The sequence below is a fragment of the Leuciscus leuciscus genome, assembly GCF_965113295.1.
Source record: "Leuciscus leuciscus genome assembly, chromosome: 25".
Classification (NCBI taxonomy): Eukaryota; Metazoa; Chordata; class Actinopteri; order Cypriniformes; family Leuciscidae; genus Leuciscus; species Leuciscus leuciscus.
Genome location: NC_138724.1, coordinates 11,939,529 through 11,966,984, shown reverse-complemented (window position 1 = coordinate 11,966,984; position 27,456 = coordinate 11,939,529). Strand labels below are relative to the sequence as shown.

The window sequence follows — 27,456 nt, the reverse complement described above, 5'->3', positions numbered from 1 at the left end:
TACTGTTTTATGCCTATATTATATATTTGTGCGATAATAATTCTTGAAATGCAGAATTTCATTGTATACAAAAAGGATTTGTAAACATGTCAACAAATACAACTAAAAAAAATAAAATAATAATTGTACTTATTTCATCTCACTTCCTGAGTATCAAACATCAGCGCCTACCAGTTAAAATGTTTATAATGTAATGTAAGTTATTCTTCCAACAAAAATACTTTGATTGTAATACAAAAATGAATTGTATAAACATATGCCATTGTTAGCTTCTAAGTAATATTTCATAAATAATTTTTTATTTCTTTATATGTCCATATATCACAGCATCCCCTGTAGCTACAAGCATTTCTTCAACTGACACTCCAACATCTACTGAAACAACTTCTACAAGTGAGTATTGTTCATGGACAACAGTGTAAAATAAAAGCTGTATTTTATTAATTTGTATTACCAATGAAGTTGTAATATGGTAATTGTGTCAAGCAGCAGCACCTACAAGATGTAATTAATATAGATAGACAATTATGACATTTCAGTCGAAAAAACTGTAGTAATGCAGTTTACAGATGAAGATTTTCATATTTTAGTAAACGTTTTTTTGCAAAACAGAATTTAATTTCATGCGGTAATGTCATTTTGTCAATGTCAACAAATATTACTTGTATAATGTTTCTATTTATACATCTGAATATTTTAGCACCCCCTGCCACAATAAGCTCTACTTCAGCTGAGTCTCCAACATCAACTTTTTCAAGTGAGTATTTTTATTCATGGACAATTTTTTCAACATGTTAATAGGAAAATGATTTCAGTAGTTCGTTCATTTTAGTGTTAATGTGGTAAATTTTAATAATAATAACAATACGACACTAGACAAGGAACTGAACAATACACAGGACTTAAAAAGCACACAGCATGACAAAGGATAATCAAAAACTAAACAAGACACAGGTGAATACAATCATTAACTAAGGGAACAAACTATCTGAGCTTAGACGTAACATTACCTCCTCCACCCCCAAGGTGGTTGGAAGGGAAGGTATAATCCATACTGGGGTGGGAAGGAGGGCTAAGATACCCAGAGTCCATGGAGGGACCGGTGGAGAGAAAAACCAAGGAGTGGCTGGCAGAGGAAGGAACAACGGAGCAGTAGGAGGAGGAGGCCTCTGCGACACCAGTGAATCCACTTCTCCTGATGATGCTGGATGGCTGAAGGTCCGCAGTGTTGCACTCCGCGTTTTTCACCAGGGCAGAGCCATGGAAACTGAAGACCAAAGTGGAGTTTGGTGGGCTTGATACCAAGGTGCAGATGGAGGGATGAAGGACCAAATCGACACCAAACACAAGGGTCTAAAGCGGAACCAGAGGGTCAGAGGACTCAGGTGGCTCAGAACGAGGGCTCAGAAGACAGAGCCAGTGGGAGTGAGGACAAAGGAGTCGTCGGAGGGATGGAGCCAGCCGGAGCCAGAGAAGGGGGTGGAGCCAGAGAACCCAATGAATCCAGCAGAGGAGGCGGAGCCAGAAAACTGATTTGAGCCTTCAGAGGGGGTGGAGCCAGAGAGCTGGGTAGAACAAGCGAAGACGAACGAGCCGGGCGGAACCAGCTGAGACAAAGGAGTTAATGGTGGAGGAAGGGCTTGGGAACAAGTAGGAACTGGCGTGTCCAATATATTCAAAATGGAATAGAAGGGGATACATTCTACCTCATTATGGGGTCATGGGTGGGACTCTGCTTCAGGATGTCCATTTTAATTAGTGCTCCTACTGGGACGGACATGACAGCTGGCTGTAGCTCCGGGACAGACTTGTATGCTCAGGCTCTGTAGCAGGTGTGAGCTCAGTCTATGGGTCCGTGGCAAGCAGGTGGTAATCATAGTCTTCCTGCACCTCACCCACGGTGAAAGAGGAACCACTCTTTGCAAGAACTAACTCTACAAAATCTATAAAACCTTCCTCAAGGACCAAAAATGGGCAGGGAAAAGTTGTTTTAACATGTCATTAAGTCCAGTCCAAAAAAGGTGATCAGTGAGCGGTTGTGGTAATGGGTCTGATATGTTAGGTCTAGGGACTCACTGATGTGGTCCCCAAAGGAGCGATCATCCTTAGAGAGGAGGAAACTGCAAATATCTGGAAGATGTGTTTATCTTCTCTAGCCACTGTATTCTGTTATGGTTTAGGGAGGCGAAGGATGAAAGGGAGAGGTGGATCCAATAACAGTCTTTTCACTTTTCTAATGAAACAAAACAAAGAAAACAAACCAACACAGAACAAGATTTAGCGCAAGAGATAATCTAACAGTTAGGCATCAAGCATAGACAATACAGGTCATTGAACTGAACCAATCAGAGTGTAACGGTCACAAGCTGGAGTGCCCATGAGAGCCGCCAGAGGGCACTCCACACCAGACTATCTTGTTCACTCAGACTACATTTCCCATAACTCACTGCCTGGACTCATCATCACTGATTGTATTCACCTGTATCTCATTCACCTGTATCTCATCATCTTGTTAGTTTCAGCCTATTTATTCCTTGTTCATTCATTCAATCATTGCAAAGTTTTGTTTGTGTTACACTGCATTTCTGAGCATTCTCCTGGTTTTCTTGTCTCTTGGTTTTGGATATCTTGCCCTGTTCCCTGGATTACTCTCTTGCCTCTGGTCCCTGCCTGTTTTGTTTCTTTGTTTGTTTCTTTGTTTTGACTGCCTGTCTGTGTATGACTCTTGCCTGTACATCTGATTACGATTCTGGATTGCCCCATACAATAAAGCTGCATTTGGATCTCAACCTTCGTGTCCCGGAGCGGTTCGTAACAGAAAACTTCGCCACACCCAGATCCAGCAGCTATGACCTCCAGGAATCCAGCAGTACGGATCTCGCCTGATCTTCCCAGCATGAGCCGGGAGTTCGCTGGACAGATCGCGGCCTTGGCCCTGGATAGCCTCGATCTGTTCCAGTATACCTGGGGGTTTGATCCTCTCGCTGCCTCTTGCTCTCTGGGTGACGAGGCAATTAAGTTGTGTTACCGGCTGGGGGCTAAGGAGGTCGACCCGAGGGAGCTCCCCGATCTCTCCGGTCTGTATTGGAGAGAGGCACTCTCCAGATGTCTGGAGAGCTTCCTTCCGTGGCACGCCATGTCACCGCCTGCACTTCACGCCAGTCCTGCCGAGCCAGAGCCAGAGCTTCACGTCAGTCCTGCCGAGCCAGAGCCAGAGCTTCACGTCAGTCCTGCCGAGCCAGAGCCAGAGCCAGAGCTTCACGCCAGTCCAGCCGAGCCCGCACTTCACGCCAAATCTGCTGAGACCAAAGCAGTATGCGTCGTGCCCGCCGCCCCTGAGACTGAGAGCCACCCGAGGGGTCTTCACCGCCGTGGCTGCCCGAAGGGTCGTCTCCCCCCTGGCCACCTGAAGGGTCGTCTCCCCCCTGGCCGCCTGAAGGGTCGTCTCCCCCCTGGCCGCTTGAAGGGTCGTCTCCCCCCTGGCCGCCTGAAGGGTCGTCTCCCCCCTGGCCGCCTGAAGGGTCGTCTCCCCCCTGGCCGCCTGATGGGTCGTCTCCCCCCTGGCCGCCTGAAGGGTCGTCTCCCCCCTGGCCGCCTGAAGGGTCGTCTCCTCCCTGGCCGCCTGCACTGCCTGCTCCTCCCTGGTCGCCTGCACTGCCTGCTCCTCCCTGGTCGCCTGCACTGCCTGCTCCTCCCTGGTCGCCTGCACTGCCTGCTCCACCCTGGTCGCCTGCACTGCCTGCTCCACCCTGGTCGCCTGCACTGCCTGATCCGCCCTGGTCGCCTGCACTGCCTGATCCGCCCTGGTCGCCTGCACAGCCTGATCCGCCCTGGTCGCCTGCACAGCCTGATCCGCCCTGGTCGCCTGCACAGCCTGATCCGCCCTGGTCGCCTGCATAGCCTGATCCGACCTGGTCGCCTGCACAGCCTGGTCTGCCCTGGCCTCCCATCTTGCCGCAGTCTCCAGGTCCTCTTCCACTTCACGGGCCTGGCCCTCCATCCCGCCCCCGGGTCCTCCTCTGCTCCACCACCATACTGAACTGTTTTTCTGAGCGTCTGGAATCCGCTCCTTAAAGGGGGGGCTATGTAACGGTCACAAGCTGGAGTGCCCATGAGAGCCGCCAGAGGGCACTCCACACCAGACTATCTTGTTCACTCAGACTACATTTCCCATAACTCGCCGCCTGGACTCATCATCACTGATTGTATTCACCTGTATCTCATTCACCTGTATCTCATCACCTTGTTAGTTTCAGCCTATTTATTCCTTGTTCATTCATTCAATCATTGCAAAGTTTTGTTTGTGTTACACTGCATTTCTGAGCCTTCTCCTGGTTCCCTTTCAAGGAAACTCGCGTTGCGTCGAAATTGACGCTATGGGGAACGCTTTGCGTTATGACGTCTTGAAGCACATGTAAAATCAGTCCAATGGTGTGGCGGAACGTCAGAGGCGGGTGACGTCACGTTCCAGGAAGCTATAAAAGCCGGCCCGAAACAGAAAACGAAAGCTTTCTGAGTCTTCAGTTGCGCTCTGTGTGAAATCTGTCTCTATATTTGGTGTTGTCTGTCTATATCATATATATATATATATTCAGTATGGCGAGCAAGCAGCAGTTTAGAGTGTGTGTCCATCCCTGCCCGCGTTATTTAACGGGAGGTGATACTCACACTCTTTGTGTTGTTTGTTTGGGTGAGGAGCATGCCCAGTCAGCACTCAAGGGTGGTGACTGTGTGCATTGCGAGGCGCTTCCATTGCGTACGCTCCGATCCCGCTTGGCTCGGTTCAATCCCGATCACGTTCCCCAGGGCTTGGGTCCCGCCGCTGCCGAGGCACGGCGTCGATCTCAGACCTGGGGTTCACAAATGGATTTATCAGTGGATGTTGAGACGGGCTCTGCCTTATCTCAGCCTCCTTCTGATAGATCCAGTGCCTCTCATCAGGGTGTGGAAGCACGCGTTGCGGTTTCTTCCCCCCCGATGGAGGCACCAATACTGCAATTGTCCAGCTCTGAGGAGTTGGACGTTGTTAGTATTGACGCTGAGTCTGAGGATTCGCCACCTCAGTCTCATGCGTTTGAGGAATTGCTTGACGTTATCACTAGAGCGGTCGAGCGATTATCTATTGAGTGGCCAGAAGATAGGCAGGGCGCTCGTTCGAAAAGCAAGCTCGATGAGCGTTTCCTGCCATCTCGTGCACAGCCTCAGCGCAGAAGCCTTCCGTTTTTCCCCGATCTCCACACCGAGGTGTCGAGATCGTGGGGGAAACCAGTGTCATATCGAGTGTATACTGCACAAACATCACACTATTCATCCATTCACAATTATAAAGAGCATGGTTATGGGGAAATGCCGAAGGTGGAAGAGACGCTTGCGAGCTATCTCTCTCCAGCAACGGCATCTTCTCTGAAGGCTCCTGCACTTCCATCCAAGCCAGTAAAATTTACATCTTATCTGGTTCATAAAGCTTATGCCGCCGCCGGCCAAGCTGCAGCGTGTTTACATACAATGTCTATAATGCAAGCTTACCAGGCTGAATTATTGGGTGATTTTGAAGAGGGCGGGGGTATTAGTGCTGATACTGTGTCTGAACTGCGTGGAGCCACAGATTTGTCTCTCAGGGCCACCAAGGAGACGTCTAAATCCATCGGCCGCTCTATGGCAGCCCTGGCGGCCACTGAGAGGCATCTGTGGCTCAACTTAAGTGACATAAAGGACAAAGAAAAACATGTTCTTTTAGATGCACCAGTATCCACTCGAGGGTTATTTGGAGATGCAGTTAACAGTGCTGACTGACCACAAAAATCTCGGGGACACGGAGGGCGCTCTCAAACCCAGCAGTCTTCGAGGGGTAAAACGGATCTGCGGACCGTTATTACCGCCAAGAAGGCTGCTGGGAAAAAGTCCTGATGTCTGAGGGCTCAGGACACATGAGGGTAGGCTCAGGACACATGAGGGTAGCCCCCCCCCCCCCCCCCCCCCGAAGCAGAGCGGTTAACACCTCTTTTCACGGTGCCCTCAGGGGACCGTTCTGCCAACCCTGCCGCCTCCGGTGTTACAGGGCGCAGCGGTCTCCGGCGAGCACATATCTCAAGGTCCACCCGGAAACGTAGTGGCCTCGGGATGCCCGCCCCCTCTGAGGAGGGTGCTAGAGCAGTCTGTTCGGTCGTTCCCTGCCGGTGCGCCGTTACAGGGCGACGAACCGACTACTCAACAGCAGGAGAAAAATACGGTGCCCATCTCTCATCGGTGCCCTCAGGGCCTCTTGTGGTCCCAGGGGAAGTTGCTGTCACTCAAGGCAGCCTAAATCCCCGGGGTCCAGAATATAGGAGCAGACTCTGTCGAGACAGTGGCCGAGGCCCGGGGAATGGAGGCTCCACCCCCGAGGTGGTGGAGCTGATATGGACGGAGTTGGCCAATTATAAGTGGATCTGTTTGCGTCTCGAGAGACGTCTCACTGTTCACTTTGGTTCTCCCTCACGCATCCAGCTCCTCTGGGACTGGATGCTATGGTACAGACGTGGCCGAGGCTACGTCTGTACGCCTTTCCCCCAGTTGCTCTGCTCCCGGGAGTTCTGGAAAGAGTTCGCAGGGACCGGGTTTGCCTGCTTCTTATAGCCCCGCGCTGGCCGGGCAGAGTATGGTTTCCCGATCTTGTGTCCCTCCTTGACGGGCATCCTCTGGAGCTACCCGTCAGGAGGGACCATCTGTCCCAAGCAGGGGGCTTGATTTTTCACCCCCGACCGGAACTGTGGAACCTGTGGGCTTGGCCTCTGAGGGGGCCCAGCTCATAGAGTCAGGTCTCTCAACTGAGGTTGTTGAGACCATTCTACAGTCCAGAGCTCCCTCCATGAGGAAACTTTATGCCCTGAACTGGAGAGTATTCACCTCTTTGTGTAGTGACCGTCGGTTGGATCCAGTCAACTGCCCAATTGGTACAGTTCTGGAGTTCCTGCAGGACCGGTTCACTGCAGGTCTGACCCCGTCCACTTTAAAGGTTTATGTGGCGGCCGTAGGTGCTTACCACAGTCCTTTGGGTGGAATGTCTGTGGGGAAAGACCCCTTTGGTATCTCGTTTCCCTCGTGGCACTTGGAGGCCTTCTGTCCTCCTCCCTTTCGAAATCGGACCAGGAGGCGAATAATTTGCTTTGCCCTGTTCGGGCGTTAGACGCATATGTCCACAGAGCTGCCCTGTGGCGGAAAAGTGATTAACCCTCTGAGGTCTGAGGTGTTTTTGGGGCCCTGGAGGTGTTCTGACATGCTCTGACATTTTTTTTTTTTTTTTTTTATTTATAAACATGTTAATGGCAAAAGTGTAAATTCACTCTATATAACACAAACAGGGCTAGCATAATATCTGATCAACATGCTTGTAAATCTTTGTATTTTTAAGAGAATAATGTTTATGCGTGGTTATTTAAAAAAAATTTCAGCAACTTTCTTTTTTTAAGAACACAAAACACATTCTAAATATGTGCCCACAAGACTCTTGACTAATATATGTTGTCGTTTCTAGTTCTGGCTTCAAAATGATGTGAAATTCATCCTGCCTGATCGTTCTCTTAAAACAATACATTGATTTAAATATTGTAAAACAGTTTTTTTTTGTCAGAAGAGGTTTATGCGTGGGAGGGGTAATCGCTCATCAATATTAATGAGATTCAGACCAGGGGTGTGACATAGACTCTCCCCCAATGACTAATGGGCCATCAAGAGAGGCAGCCTGGACAAAGAGGAGATTCAAAGGTTTTGTTTTTCACTGTTTTATTGTAATTCCTCTATGAGGAGGAACTAAATGTTTTAAATTTGCAATGTTTTAAACTCAGCTGTGGTCCAGGTTCCCGTGCAGGCAGGAATCTCAGAGTCTGTGGAACCATATCAATGTCAGTCTCTGTTTTCCATGACAGAGTAGACTGCTTGTTGCTTGTCTGAATGTTTGTCTTGGCCCTCTTTGCAACAGGTGTCTGATGATCACCATCACCTTTATAGCTGTAAAACAAATAAACAACTGTGAGCATGTTTATTACACAAAATATAACAACTGCATTTCAATCATTATAAGTAACATTGGCCAGATGCAAAGCCATACAGACACATAATGTTTGTATGGACTATGTAAAACCAGAATATGTAAACAGAATTATACTAATATCTGAAAGAAAGGGAATAAGTGTACTTACTTTTCAGTTGTTCTCAAAACTGACCGACACCTGTCGCGTGACCTCCCAGTGCGAGTTGCAGGTGAGGTTGAGAGTGATGCTACTTATTATTAAAAATAATAATATTAATATTAATAAAGGTTGAACAAAGTACTATGCCAGCACATGCATAACTGATGGACAGTCAGCATTTTGGTAAAACAACAAAAATAAGCTCTTTTATACTAACATTACCAATCACTAATTGTAATATTGTGCATACATAACAAGTATATAAACAAAATTGGTCTAACATCTGTAAAATAGTGGGTAAATATGTACTTACTCCTTCTGATTTCTGTCTGTGTTGCTGCGTGCCCTCTTAGTGCGAGTTGCAGTGAGAGGTGAGAGTGAGCAACCTACATCATTCCTTTCAAAAAAAGTTGAAAACTATTATTATCATATAGAGTACTATTCCAGCACATGCACAACTGATGGGCATTAGCATGCTGATAAGATAGCACAAAGAAAAAATATGTAACATTATCAACCAACCTCCAAAAATAAATAAACTCATACAGGCTCATATTGTAATAAGTATATAAACAAAATTGCACAAACATTGGTAAATATGTACTTACTCTTTCTGACGTTCAACTGTGTTGCTGCGCGCCCTCCGAGTTGCAGATGAAGGAGATGCAGCTACATTCCTGTTTTAAAAAAAGTTGAAAACTATTATAACATAAATATTTCAAAGTATATTACCATTAGTCTATATGAATAACTGATGCAAATAATTGTAGACACGTGCTGTAGGCATATATTGTGTGTAATGGGCCATTACGGAGATAGCATAACGCAAACATTAACACATTTGCAATTCATCAGCTGGGCATATTTACACATTTCAGCACATACACACATTTGCAATAGATATTTGCAAGCACTCTTCATTTAAATATAAATTACTCTGAATGGAAAGTATGGAAATGGTCCAACCAGTAAAATCTGTAGCCTACGTTTATTTAAAATAGCTTGTCAACTAATTTCTCTGTACTGTAGGCTAATTGGCCTACGTGTTGTAGCCTAGTCATTAAAATTAAATAAAACAATTTAGTTCATATTTAGGTTTAAATAAAATCATTATTATTATTTATTTTTTTCATTTATGTTGATTATATGAAAAGTGAAAAGCATGAGTCAGATCATGCGCAATCGCGAGACAAATGGGGTGGGCAGAGAAGATTTGGACCATTTCATTAAGTTTATTTTTTGTATAAAGCCTTTCTTTAAAGTGAATTTCGTTTTGTATTAATTGTATCTTAATTTTAATAGTTGTTTCATCAACCAAATGCCTGTATTTAAAACATAAGAATTAAAAATAGCAGGAACTGGAGGCCTCATAAATGAACCCAAACTCATAAGCTTTGCCTAAAATACCAGAGAAATATATAGAAAGCTCGAAATGTGTTATTTTAAACAAAACTATTAAAAACGAAAGAAAACAGACTGCATGAAGCCTCTCTCCTACTTTATAAAGCATAGCCTAGACAATTTAAATATAATTACTCTGAATGACAAGTATGGAAATGGTCCAACCAGTAAAATATGTAGCCTACGTTTATACAAAAGCTTGTCAACTAATGCAAGTAAATTTAAAAAGACTTACTCATCCGAAATATCCACGGCTGGATCAAGTCGCTCTTCAAAAATACAAACGTTCGTTGTCAGAGTCCTCTTCTTCTTCTGAGGAAAAAGTGAACTCTTCATCACTATCCAGGACGAGCTGAAGGGCTGTGTGTCATCTTCCAACGGCGCAGGAAAGTCAGTGAATGAAACTTGCTGGTTTTAAAGCATTTCAGGGGGCTTTTTACCTTATTTTGCATAGATCACCTCAGCACATTATCTTATGAATAGAGCGCTCTGCGAGTGGGTGTGAACTCATTTCAGGGGGCGTTTACCTTATTTTGCATAGATCACCTCAGCACATTATCTTATGAATAGCGCGCTCTGCGAGAGGGCGTGAACTAATTACAGATAATTAGATGAGACGGGAGAAACTGTACTTCTCTTTAGTTTCATACAGATTACATTGCAGGAGAATATTTGTTTTGAATGTGAACTGTTTTATTTTAAAGTAGAAATTTAAAGCTTTCTTTAGACACATGTTTCATGGTTGTGTGATAAGTATTCGCTGAGTTTTCCAGACTTGTTTCAGAAAGATTTTTGCTGAGACAGAGTGAGCTGAAAGCGCACCCTGTTTATTTTATTTATTTAAAAATAAAAACAAGGTTTTGATGTTAATGTGAGTGTACACAAAAAAAAGAAGACCCTCTATAGTTTATAATCATGTATTTATTTTATTTATATGACCATAAATGACGGATTTTTTTAAGTTTATGTTGCTGCTATGTGAAAAAAATCCAGCAAAACGCGTGGGCGCGTTTCTCGACCTCAGAGGGTTAATTGCTCCCCTAACAAGGGAGGTCCAGTGTCTAAGCAAAGGATGAGCAAGTGGGTGGTTGAGACTATCTCACTTGCTTATGAGGCGGCTGGGCAGCCTTCTCCTTGGGCTGTCCGGTCGCACTCTACTAGGAGTATGGCGGCCTCTAAGGCCCTTATATCAGGAGTATCTTTACAGGACGTTTGTGATGCGGCAGGCTGGTCCTTACCGCACACCTTCGTCAGGTTCAACTCTTTAGACCTAGACTCTACTCCAGGGTCTCAGGTTTTGTCTTCCTAGTGCTGCGCAATTGATTTCACACAGGACAGACATTTGTAGCTATGGTGGCATTGGTATAGACGTTCCCATAGCGTCAATTTCGACGCAACGCGAGTTCCCTTGAAAGGGAACGCCTCGGTTACGACTGTAACCTCGGTTCCCTGAAGAGGGAACGAGCGTTGCGTCGCCTTGCCATATCTCCTTCATGCCTGTCAGCACGACTTCAGACTCTACGTAGCTTTCGTTTTCTGTTTCGGGCCGGCTTTTATAGCTTCCTGGTACGTGACTTCACCCGCCTCTGACGTTCCGCCACACCATTGGACTGATTTTACATGTGCTTCAAGACGTCATCACGCAAAGCGTTCCCCATAGCGTCAATTTCGACGCAACGCTCGTTCCCTCTTCAGGGAACCGAGGTTACAGTCGTAACCGAGGCGTTTTCTTGTCTCTTGGTTTTGCATATATTGCCCTGTTCCCTGGATTACTCTCTTGCCTCTGGTCCCTGCCTGTTTTGTTTGTTTGTTTGTTTCTTTGTTTTGACTGTCTGTCTGTGTATGACTCTTGCCTGTACATCTGATTACGATTCTGGATTGCCCCATACAATAAAGCTGCATTTGGATCTCAACCTTCGTGTCTCGGAGCGGTTCGTAACACAGAGGGCTTAAACGCACACAGGATAAAGAGAAACTAAACAAGACACGGGTGAAGACAATCTGTCACCAAGGGAATAAAGTAGATGATAGGAAAATTCAAGAAATTCATGAAAATATTCATGTACAGTTGTCTGTACACATTCTTAGAAAGTTCTTCTGTTTTACTGTTACACGTAATTGGTACTTCTTTATTTCAAATCACATCCTGCGTATAAAACATATCAGCACCTAAAATAAAAAATGTGTACTGTTTTATGCCTATATTATATATTTGTGCGATAATAATTCTTGAAATGCAGAATTTCATTGTATACAAAAAGGATTTGTAAACATGTCAACAAATACAACTTTTTAAAAAAATTATAATTGTACTTATTTCATGTCACTTCCTGAGTATCAAACATCAGCGCCTACCAGTTAAAATGTTTATAATGTAATGTAAGTTATTCTTCCAACAAAAATACGTTGATTGTAATACAAAAATGAATTGTATAAACATATGCCATTGTTAGCTTCTAAGTAATATTTCGTAAATTATTTTTTATTTCTTTATATGTCCATATATCACAGCATCCCCTGTCACTACAAGCATTTCTTCAACTGACACTCCAACATCTACTGAAACAACTTCTACAAGTGAGTATTGTTCATGGACAACTGTGTAAAATAATAGCTGTATTTTATTAATTTTTATTACCAATGAAGTTGTAATATGGTAATTGTGTCAAGCAGCAGCACCTACAAGATGTAATTAATATAGATAGACAATTATGACATTTCAGTCGAAAAAACTGTAGTAATGCAGTTTACAGATGCTGTCATATCTTTTATTAAAAGTTTTTTTTAAACAGAATTTAATTTCATGCAGTAATGTCATTTTGTCAATGTCAACAAATATTGGTAATCATATTCTTCCTCCACTTCACCTACGGTGAAAGAGAAACCACTCTTTGCAAGCCCTAACTGCAAAATCCATAAAACCTCCTTAAAGGACCAAAACTGGGCAAAGGAAATAGTTTTTTTTTAACATGTCATTAAGTCCAGTCCTAAAAAAAAAGTTATCAGTGTGCGGTCGGGTAATGGGTCTGATACACCAGGGGTGCTTCTCAATATCCCTCCTCGTTTCCTCGCTCCTCCGTCCTCCTATGACCTGGAAACCAAGCGAACTCAGCCATTTTGAAGGACATATCAATTCTTTAATTGCACCGCGAGGAACGAGGAGTGAGGAAGCTTCCTGAGAAGCTATGAGCGAGGATGCACATTATCCTTTGCGGAAATCTTTTTTGTCGAGAAACCCGGTGCATGTGTAAATTCCTCTCCCCCTTCACTTCTTTCACAATAATTTTAATTTGTTCTTTACCTATCTACCTTGTTCTTTATTTAGTGTAAATAAATCATATCACACATATATCAACATGGCATCTTGGTTCATCTTTATTATTTATTCATTTAAATAACCAAACTTTAACAACATAAGGGCAGATCCTTTGAGTGCAGCTGATGACGCAGTGAAGTGACGCTCGAGTGATCAAGCATTTTCCAATATACAAATAAGCTTTTCTTCGATTCTTCTGTCCTCGAGTCTTTTCCTTGCGTCCTTCCCCCGCATCCTGAAGGGGTGGAGCTAAGAAGCGAGGAAAGGAAGCAAGGAAAGGAAAACGAGGATGCACAAATAAGAATAACAGGGGAAACAGGATATAACAAACTAAAAATCATTAGAAAAGTAAACTGTTTTACCAAAATGATTTACTGTTTGTCATGTTGTTTTAATAGTAATTATTGTAATACAGAATGCCATTGTATTAAAAATATATATCCTTGTAAGCATGACAAGTATTGCTCAGTGAAACTGTATTTCTTTCTATTTCAAAATATTCCAGCAGCCACTGCCACTACAATCTCTTCTTCAACTAATTCTTCAGCATCAGCTCCTACAAGTGAGAATGTTTATTCATGGACATTTGAGTAAACATGTTAATAGGAAAATTATTTCAGTAGTTTATTCACATGCTCATGCTAGAGTAATATTCATGTAGAGTTATCTTAAAACGTCCTTAGAAAGTTCTTCTTTTTTACTGTTAGAAGTAATAGGTACCTCAATATTTTAAAATCGCATCCTGAGTATCAACCATCAGCAGCTAAAATAAAAAAATGTGTACCGTTTAATGTCTGTATTATATATTTGTCCAATAATACTTTTTGTAATGCAGAATTTCATTGAATGCAAAAAGGTCTTTGTAAACATGTCAACAAATATTAAGAAAATTGTAATAATAATTGTTCTTATTTCATGTCACTTTCTGAGTATTAAACAATAGTGCCTACCAGTTCAAATGTTTCAAATGTAATATAATACAACTTTTTCTTTTAATAATAAAAATGGATTGTACTACAAAAGTTAATTGTATGAACATATGCAATTGTTATCTTGCAAGTACTATTTCGTAAATGTTTGTATTTTTATTTCATTATATGCCCATATATTACAGCATCCCCTGTCACTGCAACCATTTCTTCAGCTGACACTCCAACATCTACTCCAACAACTTCTACAAGTGAGTTTTTTTCATGGACAGCTGTGTAAGCACTTATAGCTGTATTTTATTATTTTTTTATTACTAATGAAGTTTTAGTACAATTGTGTCAAACAGCAGCACCTACAAGATGTAATTAATATACATAGACAATGATGACATTTCAGTTGGAAAAACAGGCATGTCTTGTTTGCCAATTTACCCCTTGTGTATTTAGACCCCAGTGTTTCCTGTTTTCCTTGTCAAGTCTTGTCCTACATGGATGTGATAAGCCCTAAATCAAACAATTAATCTGCATATTCGCAAATATTTTTCCGGACATTAATCGTCAGCCATCGTGGCAGCCCGACCTATGAGATGTAATTAATATAGTTAGACAATTATGACATTTCAGTTGGAAAAACTGTATTTATGCAGTTTACAGATGCTGTCATATCATCTTCTATTAACAGTTTTTGCATTACAGAATTTAATTTCATGCAAAAATGTCCTTTTATGCATGTCAACGAATATTACTTGCATTATGTTTCTATTCAAACATTTAAATATTTTAGCACCCCCTGCCCCTACAAGCTCTTCTTCACCTTTGACTCAAATATCAGCTTCTTCCAGTGAGTATTTTTATTTGTGGACAATTGGGTAAACATGTTAATAGGAAAATTATATCAGTAGTTTGTTTATTTTAGTGTCAATGTGGTAAATTGTAATACTTCGTCACATTTGTGATGCGGTCGGCTGGTCCTCACCACACACATTTGTGAGGTTTTACAACTTGGATCTAGGCTCCACTCCAGGGTCTAGGGTGCTTGTATCTTTGTGTGCGCAATGATTTCACACAGACAGGCATTGGTTATTAGTTAACTGAAGAGGGAACGAGACGCTGCGTCACCCTACCATACTCTCTGCATGCCTGTGAACGACTTGGTTCAGCCTATCAGAAGCTAGCGCGGTCTGCTTTTGGGTATGCTTTACAGTTTCCTGGTCTGTCCCGTCACCCGCCAATGACGTCTCGTCACACCATTGGACTGATTCCACTCGTGCTTCATGACGCGGGGCATTCCCACAGCGTCTCGACGCAGCGTTTCGTTCCCTCTTCAGGGAACATCTCAGTTACGTATGTAACCCTCATTTCCTGAAGGAGGGAATGGAGACGTAGTCTGACGTACCGTACTGTTTGGGATCACGCTTAGGGAGCCTGTAATCTTCGAGTATTGATAAAACGAGCCAATGCACATTGGCGTGCGAGATTCGCATCTCGCGCTCCGCCCCGCAACGCGGGTATTAATACGGAAGCGGATGCACGCACAATTTATCTTTCGCTGAGGAGCCGAGCGTAGGCCGGAGTCAGCAGTGGTCTAGCAATATTGTTAATGGGACTAAGTCTCCGTTCCCTCCTTCAGGGAACGAGGGTTACATATGTAACTGAGATGTTCCCTTTCAGTGCTGATTGGGATCCCAATTAACATGCCACCTAGTGCTGCCACCTTCCAGTGCCTAGCGAAGCCTCCTGATCCCCCCGCATTTATTGAGGCGGCGATGGGACAGGGCTCAGGCCAGGGAAGTCCACTGCTGTTCCGCATGACCCACTCAGACAGACTTGGATAACACTGGGAAAGCGTGCCCTATTGGTGGAAAAGGAGATGCTGCGGAAGCCACATCCTACCCGTAGGGAGGTACCATGTGGAAGATACACATATGGACTGGGCGTTTTCGGGTAGTACAACATATGGAATGTCACTGAGGTGGCTCCGGCCTAAGCAGGGGGGAGACAACACCGGTCAGAGACGGCAGAGTGTGCTCTGCCAAGGGAAAGACACAGGCTCGCTGCGTCTGACTGCCGAGGGGTGTGGAGGAACTCAACAGGGTTCAGCAACAGGGAACTCAACTGGAGCAAGAATGGCGCACGTATCCAGTCCATAGGAGGGGAATGGCGGAGCAAGCCGACACTTCGAGCGGGGCCTACGGTGTTGACTGGCTTCTATGAGAAGAGAGCACAGGGGAAGGCTATAGAATCTCTACTTGTTTGGTGTCGCCCAGCCCGCAGCTCTACACATATCTGTCAGCGAGGCACCCTGTGCTTGTGCCCAGGAAGAAGTTACACTCCAAGTGGACAATTATGACATTTCAGTTGAAAAAACTGTAGTAATGCAGTTTACAGATGCTGTCATATCATCTTTTATTAAAGGAACACTCCACCGTTTTTTGAAATAGGGCTTATTCACTTTCTTTCCTACATTTAGATAGGTGGGCAAATGCATTTTTGTCTCAGTGCATGCATTGTTTTAGTTTGACAGGGTCGGCGCTAGCTTAGCTTAGCACAATGAATGGAATCCTTTGTTGCCAGCTAGCATGTCCTGAGTAAAAGTGATATAAAATTTTTTAAAAACCCACCTAATTACTTCTTGTGGCCTGCGTATTCACAACAAGTACAAATAGTGATGCAGATTAACACTAGGCGATTTATAGGCAGATATTGACTTATATATTAAGGACTATATTAGGGGGAAGCACAGGCGAAGCACTGCTACTTGGGCGTGATATCTCTGCGCCCAAGTAGCAGTGCTTCACCTGTGCTTCCCCCTAATATAGTCCCAAGTCAATATCTGCATAGGAAATCATCTAGTGTTAATCTGCATCGCTATTTGTACTTGTTGTGAATACGCAGGCCACAAGAAGTAATTAGGTGGGTTTTTAAAAAATGTTATATCACTTTTACTCAGGACATGCTAGCTGGCAACAAAGGATTCCATTCATTATGCTAAGCTAAGCTAGCGCCGACCCTGTCAAACTAAAACAATGCATGCACTGAGACAAAAATGCATTTGCCCACCTATCTAAATGTAGGAAAGAAGGTGAATAAGCCCTATTTCAAAAAACGGTGGAGTGTTCCTTTAAAAGTTTTTGCAAAATAGAATTTAATTTCATGCAGTAATGTCATTTCGTCAATGTCAACAAATATTACTTGCATAATGTTTCTATTTATACATCTGAATATTTTAGCGCCCACTGCCACAATAAGCTCTTCTTCAACTGAGTCTCCAACATCAACTTTTTCTAGTGAGTATTTTTATTCATGGACAATTTAGTCAACATGTTAATAAGAAAATGATATCAGTAGTTCGTTCATTTTTGTTTAAAATGTCCTTTTAAGCATGTCAATTAATATAACTTGTATTATGTTTCTATTCATACATCTAAATATTTTAGCACACCCTGTCACTACAGGCTCTTCTTCATATGTCTCAGAAACATCAACTTTTTCAAATAAGTATTTTTATTCATGGAAAACTAAGTAAACATGTTAATAGGAAAATGATTTCAGTAGTTCATTAATTTTAGTGTTAATGTGGTAAATTTTAATAATAATAACAATAACGACACTAGACAAGGAACTGAACAATACACAGGACTTAAAAAGCACACAGCATGACACAGGATAATCAAAAACTAAAGACACAGGTGAATACAATCATTAACCAAGGGAACAAACTATCTGAGCTTAGACGTAACATTACCTCCTCCACCCCCGAGGTGCATGGAAAGGAAGGTATAATCCATACTGGGGTGGGAAGGAGGGCCAAGACACCCAAAGTCCATGGAGGGACCGGTGGAGAGAAAAACCAAGGAGTGGCTGGCGGAGGAAGGAACAACGGAGCAGTAGGAGGAGGAGGCCTCTGCGACACCAGTGAATCCACTTCTTCTGATAATGCTGGATGGCTGAAGGTCTGCAGTGTTGTACTCCGCGTTTTTCACCAGGGAGGAGCCATGGAAACTGAAGACCAAAGTGGAGTTTGGTGGGCTGATACCAAGGTGCAGATGGAGGGATAAAGGACCAAATCGACACCAAGCACAAGGGTCTAAAGCGGAACCAGAGGGTCAGAGGACTGAGGTGGCGATGAGGGCTCAGAAGACAGAGCCAGTGGGAGTGAGGACAAAGGAGTCGTCGGAGGGATGGAGCCAGCCGGAGCCAGAGAAGGGGGTGGAGCCAGAGAACCCAATGCAGCCAGCAGAGGAGGTGGAGCCAGAAAACTGATTTGAGCCTGCAGAGGGGGTGGAGCCAGAGAGCTGGGTAGAACAAGCGAAGACGAACGAGCCGGGCGGAACCAGCTGAGACAAAGGACTTAATGGTGGAGGAAGGACTTGGGAACAAGTAGGAACTGGCGTGTCCAATATATTCGAAATGGAATAGAAGGGGATACATCCTACCTCGTTATGGGGTCATGATTGGGACTCTGCTTCAGGATGTCCAATTAATTAGTGCTCCTACTGGGAAGGACATGGCAGCTGGCTGTAGCTCCGGGACAGACTTGTATGCTCAGGCTCTGTAGCAGGTGTGAGCTCAGTCTATGGGTCTGTGGCAAGCAGGTGGTAATCATAGTCTTCCTCTACCTCACCCACGGTGAAAGAGGAACCACTCTTTGCAAGAACTAACTCTACAAAAACTATAAAACCTCCCTTAAGGACCAAAAATGGGCAGGGAAATAGTTGTTTTAACATGTCATTAAGTCCAGTCCAAAAAAGGTGATCAGTGAGCGGTTGTGGTAATGGGTCTAATATGTTAGGTCTAGGGACTCACTGATGTGGTCCCCAAAGGAGCGATCATCCTTGGAGAGGAGGAAGCTGCAAATATCTGGAAGATGTGTTTATCTTCTCTAGCCGCTGTATTCTGTTATGGTTTAGGGAGGCGAAGGATGAAAGGGAGAGGTGGATCCAATAACAGTCTTTTCACTTTTCTAATGAAACAAAGCAAAGAAAACAAACCAACACAGAACAAATTTTGGCGGAAGAGATAATCTAACAGTTAGGCATCAAGCATAGACAATACAGGTCATTGAACTGAACCAATCAGAGGGCTTAAACGCACACAGGATAAAGAGAAACTAAACAAGACACGGGTGAAGACAATCTGTCACCAAGGGAATAAAGTAGATGATAGGAAAATTCATGATATTCATGAAAATATTCATGTACAGTTGTCTTTACACATTCTTAGAAAGTTCTTCTGTTTTACTGTTACATGTAATAGATACTTCTGTATTTCAAATCACATCCTGAGTATCAAACATATCAGCACCTAAAATAAAAAATGTGTACTGTTTTATGCCTATATTATATATTTGTGTGATAATAATTCTTGAAATGCAGAATTTCATTGTATACAAAAAGGATTTGTAAACATGTCAACAAATACAACTTTTTTTAAAATAATAATTGTACTTATTTCATGTCACTTCCTGAGTATCAAACATCAGCGCCTACCAGTTAAATTTTTTATAATGTAATGTAAGTTATTCTTCCAACAATAATACTTTGATTGTAATACAAAAATGAATTGTATAAACATATGCCATTGTTAGCTTCTAAGTAATATTTCGTAAATGTTTTTTTTATTTCTTTATATGTCCATTATCACAGCATCCCCTGTCACTACAAGCATTTCTTCAACTGACACTCCAACATCTACTGAAACAACTTCTACAAGTGAGTATTGTTCATGGACAACTGTGTAAACTAATAGCTGTATTTTATTAATGTTTATTACCAATGAATATATATGTATGTATAAATTCTCCTCCCCCTTCACTTCTTTCACAATAATTTTAATTTGTTCTTTACCTATCTACCTTGTTCTTTATTTAGTGTAAATAAATCATATCACACATATATCAACATGGCATCTTGCTTCATCTTTATTATTTATTAATTTAAATAACCAAATTTTAACAACATAAGGGCAGATCCTTTGAGTGCAGCTGATGACGCAGTGAAGTGACGCTCGAGTGATCAAGCATTTTCCAATATACAAATAAGCTTTTCTTTGATTCTTCTGTCCTCGCGTCTTTTCCTTGCGTCCTTCCCTCGCATCTTGAAGGGGTGGAGCTAAGAAGCGAGGAAAGGAAGCAAGGAAAGGAAAACGAGGATCCACAAATAAGAATAACAGGGGAAACAAACTAAAAATCATTGGAAAAGTAAACTGTTTTAACAAAATTATTTACAGTTTGTCATGTTCTTTTAATAGTAATTATTGTAATACAGAATGTCATTGTATTAAAATATATATCCTTGTAAGCATGACAAGTATTGCTCAGTGAAACTGTATTTCTTTCTATTTCAAAATATTCCAGCAGCCACTGCCACTACAATCTCTTCTTCAACTAATTCTTCAACATCAGCTCCTACAAGTGAGTATGTTTATTCATGTACATTTGAGTAAACATGTTAATAGGAAAATTATTTCAGTAGTTTATTCACATGCTCATGCTAGAGTAATATTCATGTACAGTTATCTTAAAACGTCCTTAGAAAGTTCTTCTTTTTTACTGTTAGAAGTAATAGGTACCTCAGTATTTCAAATCGCATCCTGAGTATCAATCATCAGCAGCTAAAATTAAAAAAATGTGTACCGTTTAATGTCTATATTATATATTTGTGTGATAATAATTTTTGAAATGCAGAATTTCATTGAATGCAAAAAGTTCTTTGTAAACATGTCAACAAATATTAAGAAAATTAATAATACACTTTCTGAGTATTAAACAATAGTGCCAACCAGTTCAAATGTTTAAAATGTAATATAATACAAGTTTTTCTTTTAATAATAAAACATGGATTGTACTACAAAAGTTAATTGTATGAACATATGCCATTGTTATCTTGCAAGTACTATTTCGTAAATGTTTGTATTTTTATTTCATTATATGCCCATATATTACAGCATCCCCTGTCACTACAACCATTTCTTCAGCTGACACTCCAACATCTACTCCAACAACTTCTACAAGTGAGTATTTTTCATGGACAGCTGCGTAAGCACTTATAGCTGCATTTTATCATTTTTTATTACTAATGAAGTTTTATTACAATTGTGTCAAACAGCAGCACCTACAAGATGTAATTAATATACATAGACAATGATGACAGTTCAGTTGGAAAAACAGGCGTGTCTTGTTTGCCAATTTACCCCTTGTGTATTTAGACCCCAGTGTTTCCTGTTTTCCTTGTCAAGTCTTGTCCTACATGGATGTGATAAGCCCTAAATCAAACAATTAATCTGCATATTCGCAAATGTTTTTCAGACAATTAATCGTCAGCCATCGTGGCAGCCCGACCTATGAGATGTAATTAATATAGTTAGACAATTATGACATTTCAGTTGGAAAAACTGTATTTATGCAGTTTACAGATGCTGTCATATCATCTTCTATCAACAGTTTTTGCAATACAGAATTTAATTTCATGCAAAAATGTCCTTTTATGCATGTCAACGAATATTACTTGCATTATGTTTCTATTCAAACATTTAAATATTTTAGCACCCCCTGCCCCTACAAGCTTTGACTCAAATATCAGCTTCTTCCAGTGAGTATTTTTATTTGTGGACAATTGGGTAAACATGTTAATAGGAAAATTATATCAGTAGTTTGTTTATTTTAGTGTCAATGTGGTAAATTGTAATACTTCATCACATTTGTGATGCGGTCGGCTGGTCCTCACCACACACATTTGTGAGGTTTTACAACTTGGATCTAGGCTCCACTCCAGGGTCTAGGGTGCTTGTATCTTTGTGTGCGCAATGATTTCACACAGACAGGCATTGGTTATTAGTTAACTGAAGAGGAAACGAGACACTGCGTCACCCTGCCATACTCTCTGCATGCCTGTGAACGACTTGGTTCAGCCTATCAGAAGCTAGCGCGGTCTGATTTTGGGTATGCTTTACAGTTTCCTGGTCTGTCATGTCACCCGCCAATGACGTCTTGTCACACCATTGGACTGATTCTACACGTGCTTCATGACGCGGGGCATTCCCACAGCGTCTCGACACACCGTCTCGTTCCCTCTTCAGGGAACGTCTCGGTTACGTATGTAACCCTCGTTCCCTGAAGGAGGGAATGGAGACGTAGTCTGACGTACCGTACTGTTTGGGATCACGCTTAGGGAGCCTGTAATCTTCGAGTATTGATAAAACGAGCCAATGCACATTGGTGTGTGAGATTCGCATCTCGCGCTCCTCCCCGCAGCGCGGGTATTAATACGGAAGCGGATGCACGCACAATTTATTTTTCGCTGAGGAGCCGAGCGGAGGCCGGAGTCAGCAGTGGTCCAGCAATATTGTTAACGGGACTAAGTCTCCGTTCCCTCCTTCAGGGATCGAGGGTTACATACGTAACTGAGATGTTCCCTTTCGGTGCTGATTGGGATCCCAATTAACATGCCACCTAGTGCTGCCACCTTCCAGGGCCTAGCGAAGCCTCCTGATCCCCCCGCATTTATTGAGGCGGCGATGGGACAGGGCTCAGGCCAGGGAAGTCCACTGTTCTGCATGACCCACTCAGACAGACTTGGATAACACTGGGAAAGCGTGCCCTATCAGTGGAAAAGGGGATGTTGCGGAAGCCACATCCTACCCGTAGGGAGGTACCATGTGGAAGATACACATATGGACTGGGCGTTTTTGGGCAGTACAACATATGGAATGTCACTGAGGTGGCTCCGGCCTAAGCAGGGGGGAGACAACACCGGTCAGAGACGGCAGAGTGTGCTCTGCCAAGGGAAAGACACGGGCTCGCTGCGTCCGACTGCCGAGGGGTGTGGAGGAACTCAACAGGGTTCAGCAATGGGAAACTCAACTGGAGCAAGAATGGCGCACGTATCCAGTCCATAGGAGGGGAATGGCGTAGCAAGCTGACACTTCGAGCGGGGCCTACGGTGTTGACTGGCTTCTATGAGAAGAGAAGGTACCGGCTCGACACAAAGGTAACGGCTCGAGGTACCGGCTCGACACAAAGGCTATAGAATCTCTACTTGTTGGGTGTCGCCCAGCCCGCAGCTCTACACATATCTGTCAGCGAGGCACCCTGTGCTTGTGCCCAGGAAGAAGATACACTCCAAGTGGAGTGGGCTCGCAACTTAGGGGGGGGGCATGGTGCGACTTGGGATTGATACACCAAGATGATGGCATCCACTATCCAGTGGGCCAACCTCTGCTTAGAAACAGCCTTTCCCTTCTGCTGGCCTCTGTAACAGACGAAGAGCTGGTCTGAGGTCCTGACCAGCACTCAATGAAAAGGTTCCACTTCAGGGTGTCCAGGGTTCCATGCCTCGTAGAGGGTGCTCTTGCAGAAGTGATGGTGTCTATTTCAGCTTGTGGTAGATCACCTAGAATCGCCGCGTCCCGTCCAGGGACCAGACATGGAGTTTCCAGTGGTCTGGACGCAGGTGCCATACGGTGCACAGTCTCTGAGAGAGGCGGTCCTCCCTGAGAGGAATGGGCAAGGGAGGGGCTGTCGAGAGGAGCATGAGTTAGGGGAACCAGGTCCGGTTGGGCCAATAAGGGGCAACTAGCAAGACCTGCTTCTCTTCCTTCCTGACTTTGCAAAGCATCCATGCTGAGGGTCCCCTCGGTCAGGGAATAAAACAGCTGGCAATGGGATGAGTCCGAAGAGGCAAACAGATCTATCTGTGTGGCCCCAAAGTGGTCCCAAATTAGCTGGACTGCCTGGGGATGGAGTCTCCACTCTCCCTGGGCAACAGGCTGACGTGAGAGCTCTTTGGTGGCATGATTGAGCTGGCCGGGGATATAAGTGGCATGAAGCGACCTCCGATGCTTCTAACTCCATAGGAGAAGATGGCTGGCGAGTTGTGACATGCGAGGGAAGCGTAGACTAACTTGATGGTTGATGTACGCAACGGTCAGTTTTGTCTGTACGGAACAGCACATTCTTGCCGAGCAGCGGCGTTTTGAGGCATCTCAGAGCAAGGTGTACTGCTAACAACTCGAGGCAGTTGATGTGCCAATGCAGTTGGGGGCCCGTCCAGACCCCTGCTACTGCAAGCCCACTGTACGTGGCCCCCCAGCCGGTGTTTGAGGCATCTGTGGAGTCCACAGCATACCTGAACACTTGTTCTAGATGTTCAATCGGTACTGTGCTTTCCTTGCTGCAAGATGGGTTGGAGCGAGGGCTGTCTCCCTCCACCCTCAAAGTGTATGTTGCCTCTATTGCCGTACATCACGATGCAGTTGATGGGAGATCCGTGAGGAAACGAAGGGTCTGACCACGGGCTGAGGGTTTGTCACACGGAACGTGCCACTTTGCGAGGGCCATCTCGGGACTCGGCCGTGAAGCCAGTGCTGAACTGGTGTCATATGAAGCAAACCCAGCGGCGTTTGACAAAGCCCCATGAGCCTCTGAAAAAGTTTCAGTGGGACCACTGTTCTGCGCTTGACAGTATTCAAGCAGTTCAGCACTGACTGGACACGTTCCTCTTTGAGGTGTGCCGTCTGTGGACCGAGTCCAGTTACATTCCGAGAAAAGAGATCCTCTGCACAGGGGCGAGTTTGCTATTTTCTCAGTTGATCCGAAGACCCAACTGACTGATATGCTGGAGCAGCAAGCCCCAACTTCTCCCGAGACTGAGCTAGTATAAGCCAGTCGTCGAGATCGTTAAGGATACGAACACCACGCTCTCATGGGAGCAATGGCCACCTCCATGACCTTTGTAAAGACTTCATAAAGTAGCGGGCCGCCGGGGCAGGATGTGCCGGATCGCCTCAGTCTGCTTCTGGGCGGCGGAGAACTGTTGGGCGAAGTCCTCCACCACGTCACCGAAGAGCTCAACCTGGGAAATGGGGGAGTCCAGGAACCGAGACTTGTCGGTCTTCCTCATATCGGTCAGGTTGAAACCAGAGATGGCGCTCCTGGACCACTAGAGTGGACGTCATCATCTCCAGAGTCAAGAGAGGGACCAGCACGTTCAGTAGGGAGCTCCACCGGCTGCGGTGTGACAGAGGAGTGAGGGGCCCACGGGGACTGGTTACCGGGTGGGGAAGCCCTCACTGTGATCCTCAGATCACCCACCCACACGGAGCAGTAGCTCTCTTCTGGGGCCGGCCAGAAGGGCCGCTAGAGCGGGCCATGGGAATGGGGACTCCACCTTCACGGATGAAGGTGAGTCTCAATCTCAACATCGAGATAGTCATGTTCCCGCAATGAGAACATGAACCATCCACAAAAGTCCACTGAATGCCCAAACACGTGACGCATCTATTGTGACCGTCAGCTGAAGACAGGGAACGACCGCATCCAGAAATGCATGGCATCTTGAAAAAGCCGGAAACACACCCGTGTTGCTATTTCTGGAAATGGGACTCTCACCAGTGCCGTAGCACTGAAACTGAATGACCGCGGCAGCACTGACGGGATGGTGCACCCTGTACCAGTGAAGCACTCACTTCTTCGCCCTCTAACCAGCTGTCACACAAACCAACACAAAGAGAATGATGTTAAAACAGCAGTTGCACTCATGCTGTAGAACCACCAGCACCAGGAGAGCCTTCCAGAAGAAGCACCGACACACTTGCTCTTTGAAAGAATCAACACTCTTCGGAAACATTGACATGAAGACCGATCGGCTCCGAAGCGAAAGACAAATGGTCCTTGCATCCGCTTACGTATTTATACCCGCACTGCGGGGCGGAGTGCGAGATGCAAATATCGCACTCCAATGTGCAGTGGCTCGTTTTATCAATACTCGAAGATGACAGGCTCCCTAAGCGTGATCCCAATCAGTACAGTACGTCCGACTACGTTGAACGTTAACGAACTGAAAGGGAACCAGGGTTACATAAGTGACCTGAGACAGTTTTTTTTTCTCTCAAAAACAAACATAAATATTTGTAGTCTGTTTTTAAGCATGCAGCAAACGATAGTAGGCTATTCATTGGTAAAACATTCTTACTGCTGGTTAACGGTTAACTGGTTAATTAACATCCCTGTATGTATAGCTAGATCAAATTAGTGCAGAATCAACTTTGCTTTGCGATCGCGTCAAGGATCAGCCAAGTGTGTGTGTGTGTATATATATATATTATTTATATTATTTATATTATTTATATTTGTCATGATTCCTGTTTTGTGTTCCCCTGGTCTTGTGTGGACTTTTATGTTTTTTCCTGTTTTGCGCCATGTTTTTTAGTTCTTTGTAGTTTTTCTTGTTGATTAGTTTTCCATATGTGTCTTCTTTGCCAATTTATTTATAAAATTAATCACAATTATTTAATGAATGCAGAACACAAAAATGTTATGGCAAAGCCCTAAATCAAACAATTAATCAGCATACTCGTCAAAGCTCTAAAACTGTCAATTAATTGGCATAATCACAATTGTTTTGTCCTAATTAAAGGTCCCATTGCATGAAAATTTCACTTTATGAGGTTTTTTAACCTTAATATGACTTTCAAAGCCTGCCTATGGTCCCCCAGTGGCTAGACATTTTGATGGGTGTAAACAAAGCCCGGGGTATTTTTGAGAAAATGAAAGCTCAGACGGGCGAATCTAGAAATCTTACCTTAAAATCGAATCTAGTTACCTCCCCTTTCTCTTGTTTGCCCGCAAAAAGAATTTGGCCCGCCCATGAGAAAATGAGCTGCGCGAGCACGATATTGGTTTTTCCTCGAGAGACATCATGGCTTGCAAACGAGCGAAGCATGGGAGTTGCTCGGTGTTTGGATGTACAAATGAAAACAAAAGTATTTTTTTAGTTCCTTCATCCGAGCCTCTGAAGAATAAGTGTGTTATGTGAATTTCTGATGTGTAATTGTTCAAGTTCAGACAGATAATCTTTCTCTCAAAGTCGTTCAATACTGTTTATGCATCGGTAAATCAAGCCAGTGATTAAACGATCAACTTCACGTCGTTTCTCTTTGTAGGATGAAAATAATCTTACTTAAACTGTGATTAATATATATACAGAAAGCGATCAAAGAACAATCCCTTTCCAATCGCCCAAGCTGTCAATCACACAGCGCGAGTTTATCTGGACACTTGCCAAAACTCGTTATGAAATCAATGACGCTGTTACACTGCACAACGAAGCTCTTACTGTACTTACCTCATGTTTGCATTGGTGAAAGCATTAATGAGAGTACAGAAACTGCGTTGCAATGATAAGATCTTCATTCACGCGATCAACAGGCTGTCATCTGCTCAATGCTCATCACTGCAACCTTTTATGTGATGGGAATAGATCTAAATACTTAAAAAACTTCTCATTGTTCGTTAATCCCGATAGCTGTAATAGTAAAAACGTATAATAGCTGTAATAGTAAAAGTTTTCGAGAGAGTTCCACATGTAATGCGAGATATTTCATATGCAAGCATGTCAGCCAATCACAGCAGTGGGCGTTTACACTGAAGTCTCACAGCAGACACGCCCCTTCAAACAGAGCGTTTAAATCAGAGGCTAAAATCAGGCTAGGAAATATGCCTTTTATTTCTTAATTATAACAACTTTTGATCTAAAAAAACATACTAACATTATAAGGGCACCCCAGGAAACATTCTAAAATAATTTTTAAAAATCCATGCAATGGGACCTTTAATTGTCAGCCAAATTTCGTTGTCGTGACAGTC

General features: G+C 43.6%; 1 protein-coding gene and 2 long non-coding RNA genes across 3 annotated transcripts in view; 1 reads left to right on the top strand and 2 right to left on the bottom strand.

Annotated features, from left to right (window-relative positions):
• On the bottom strand, nt 1–12,074 carry LOC309491149. The gene is made up of 2 exons (XR_014202941.1): nt 11,739–12,074; nt 1–167 (listed from the first exon to the last, which is right to left on the bottom strand). It is a non-coding gene; the product is annotated as an uncharacterized lncRNA (long non-coding RNA).
• LOC309491023 (uncharacterized protein) overlaps nt 1–27,456 on the top strand; it is a 143,764-nt gene that overhangs the window by 27,449 nt on the left and 88,859 nt on the right. Inside the window, exons 8-17 of the mRNA XM_082160414.1 lie at nt 328–393; nt 701–757; nt 12,081–12,146; nt 13,391–13,447; nt 14,000–14,065; nt 17,045–17,101; nt 17,270–17,308; nt 19,460–19,525; nt 20,170–20,226; nt 20,760–20,825. Coding sequence (XP_082016540.1) covers nt 328–393; nt 701–757; nt 12,081–12,146; nt 13,391–13,447; nt 14,000–14,065; nt 17,045–17,101; nt 17,270–17,308; nt 19,460–19,525; nt 20,170–20,226; nt 20,760–20,825 — 597 coding nt within the window. The remainder of the gene's footprint in view (nt 1–327; nt 394–700; nt 758–12,080; nt 12,147–13,390; nt 13,448–13,999; nt 14,066–17,044; nt 17,102–17,269; nt 17,309–19,459; nt 19,526–20,169; nt 20,227–20,759; nt 20,826–27,456) is intronic.
• LOC309491131 lies at nt 7,745–8,260 on the bottom strand. Its single transcript, XR_014202924.1, has 2 exons — nt 8,178–8,260; nt 7,745–7,986 (listed from the first exon to the last, which is right to left on the bottom strand). It is a non-coding gene; the product is annotated as an uncharacterized lncRNA (long non-coding RNA).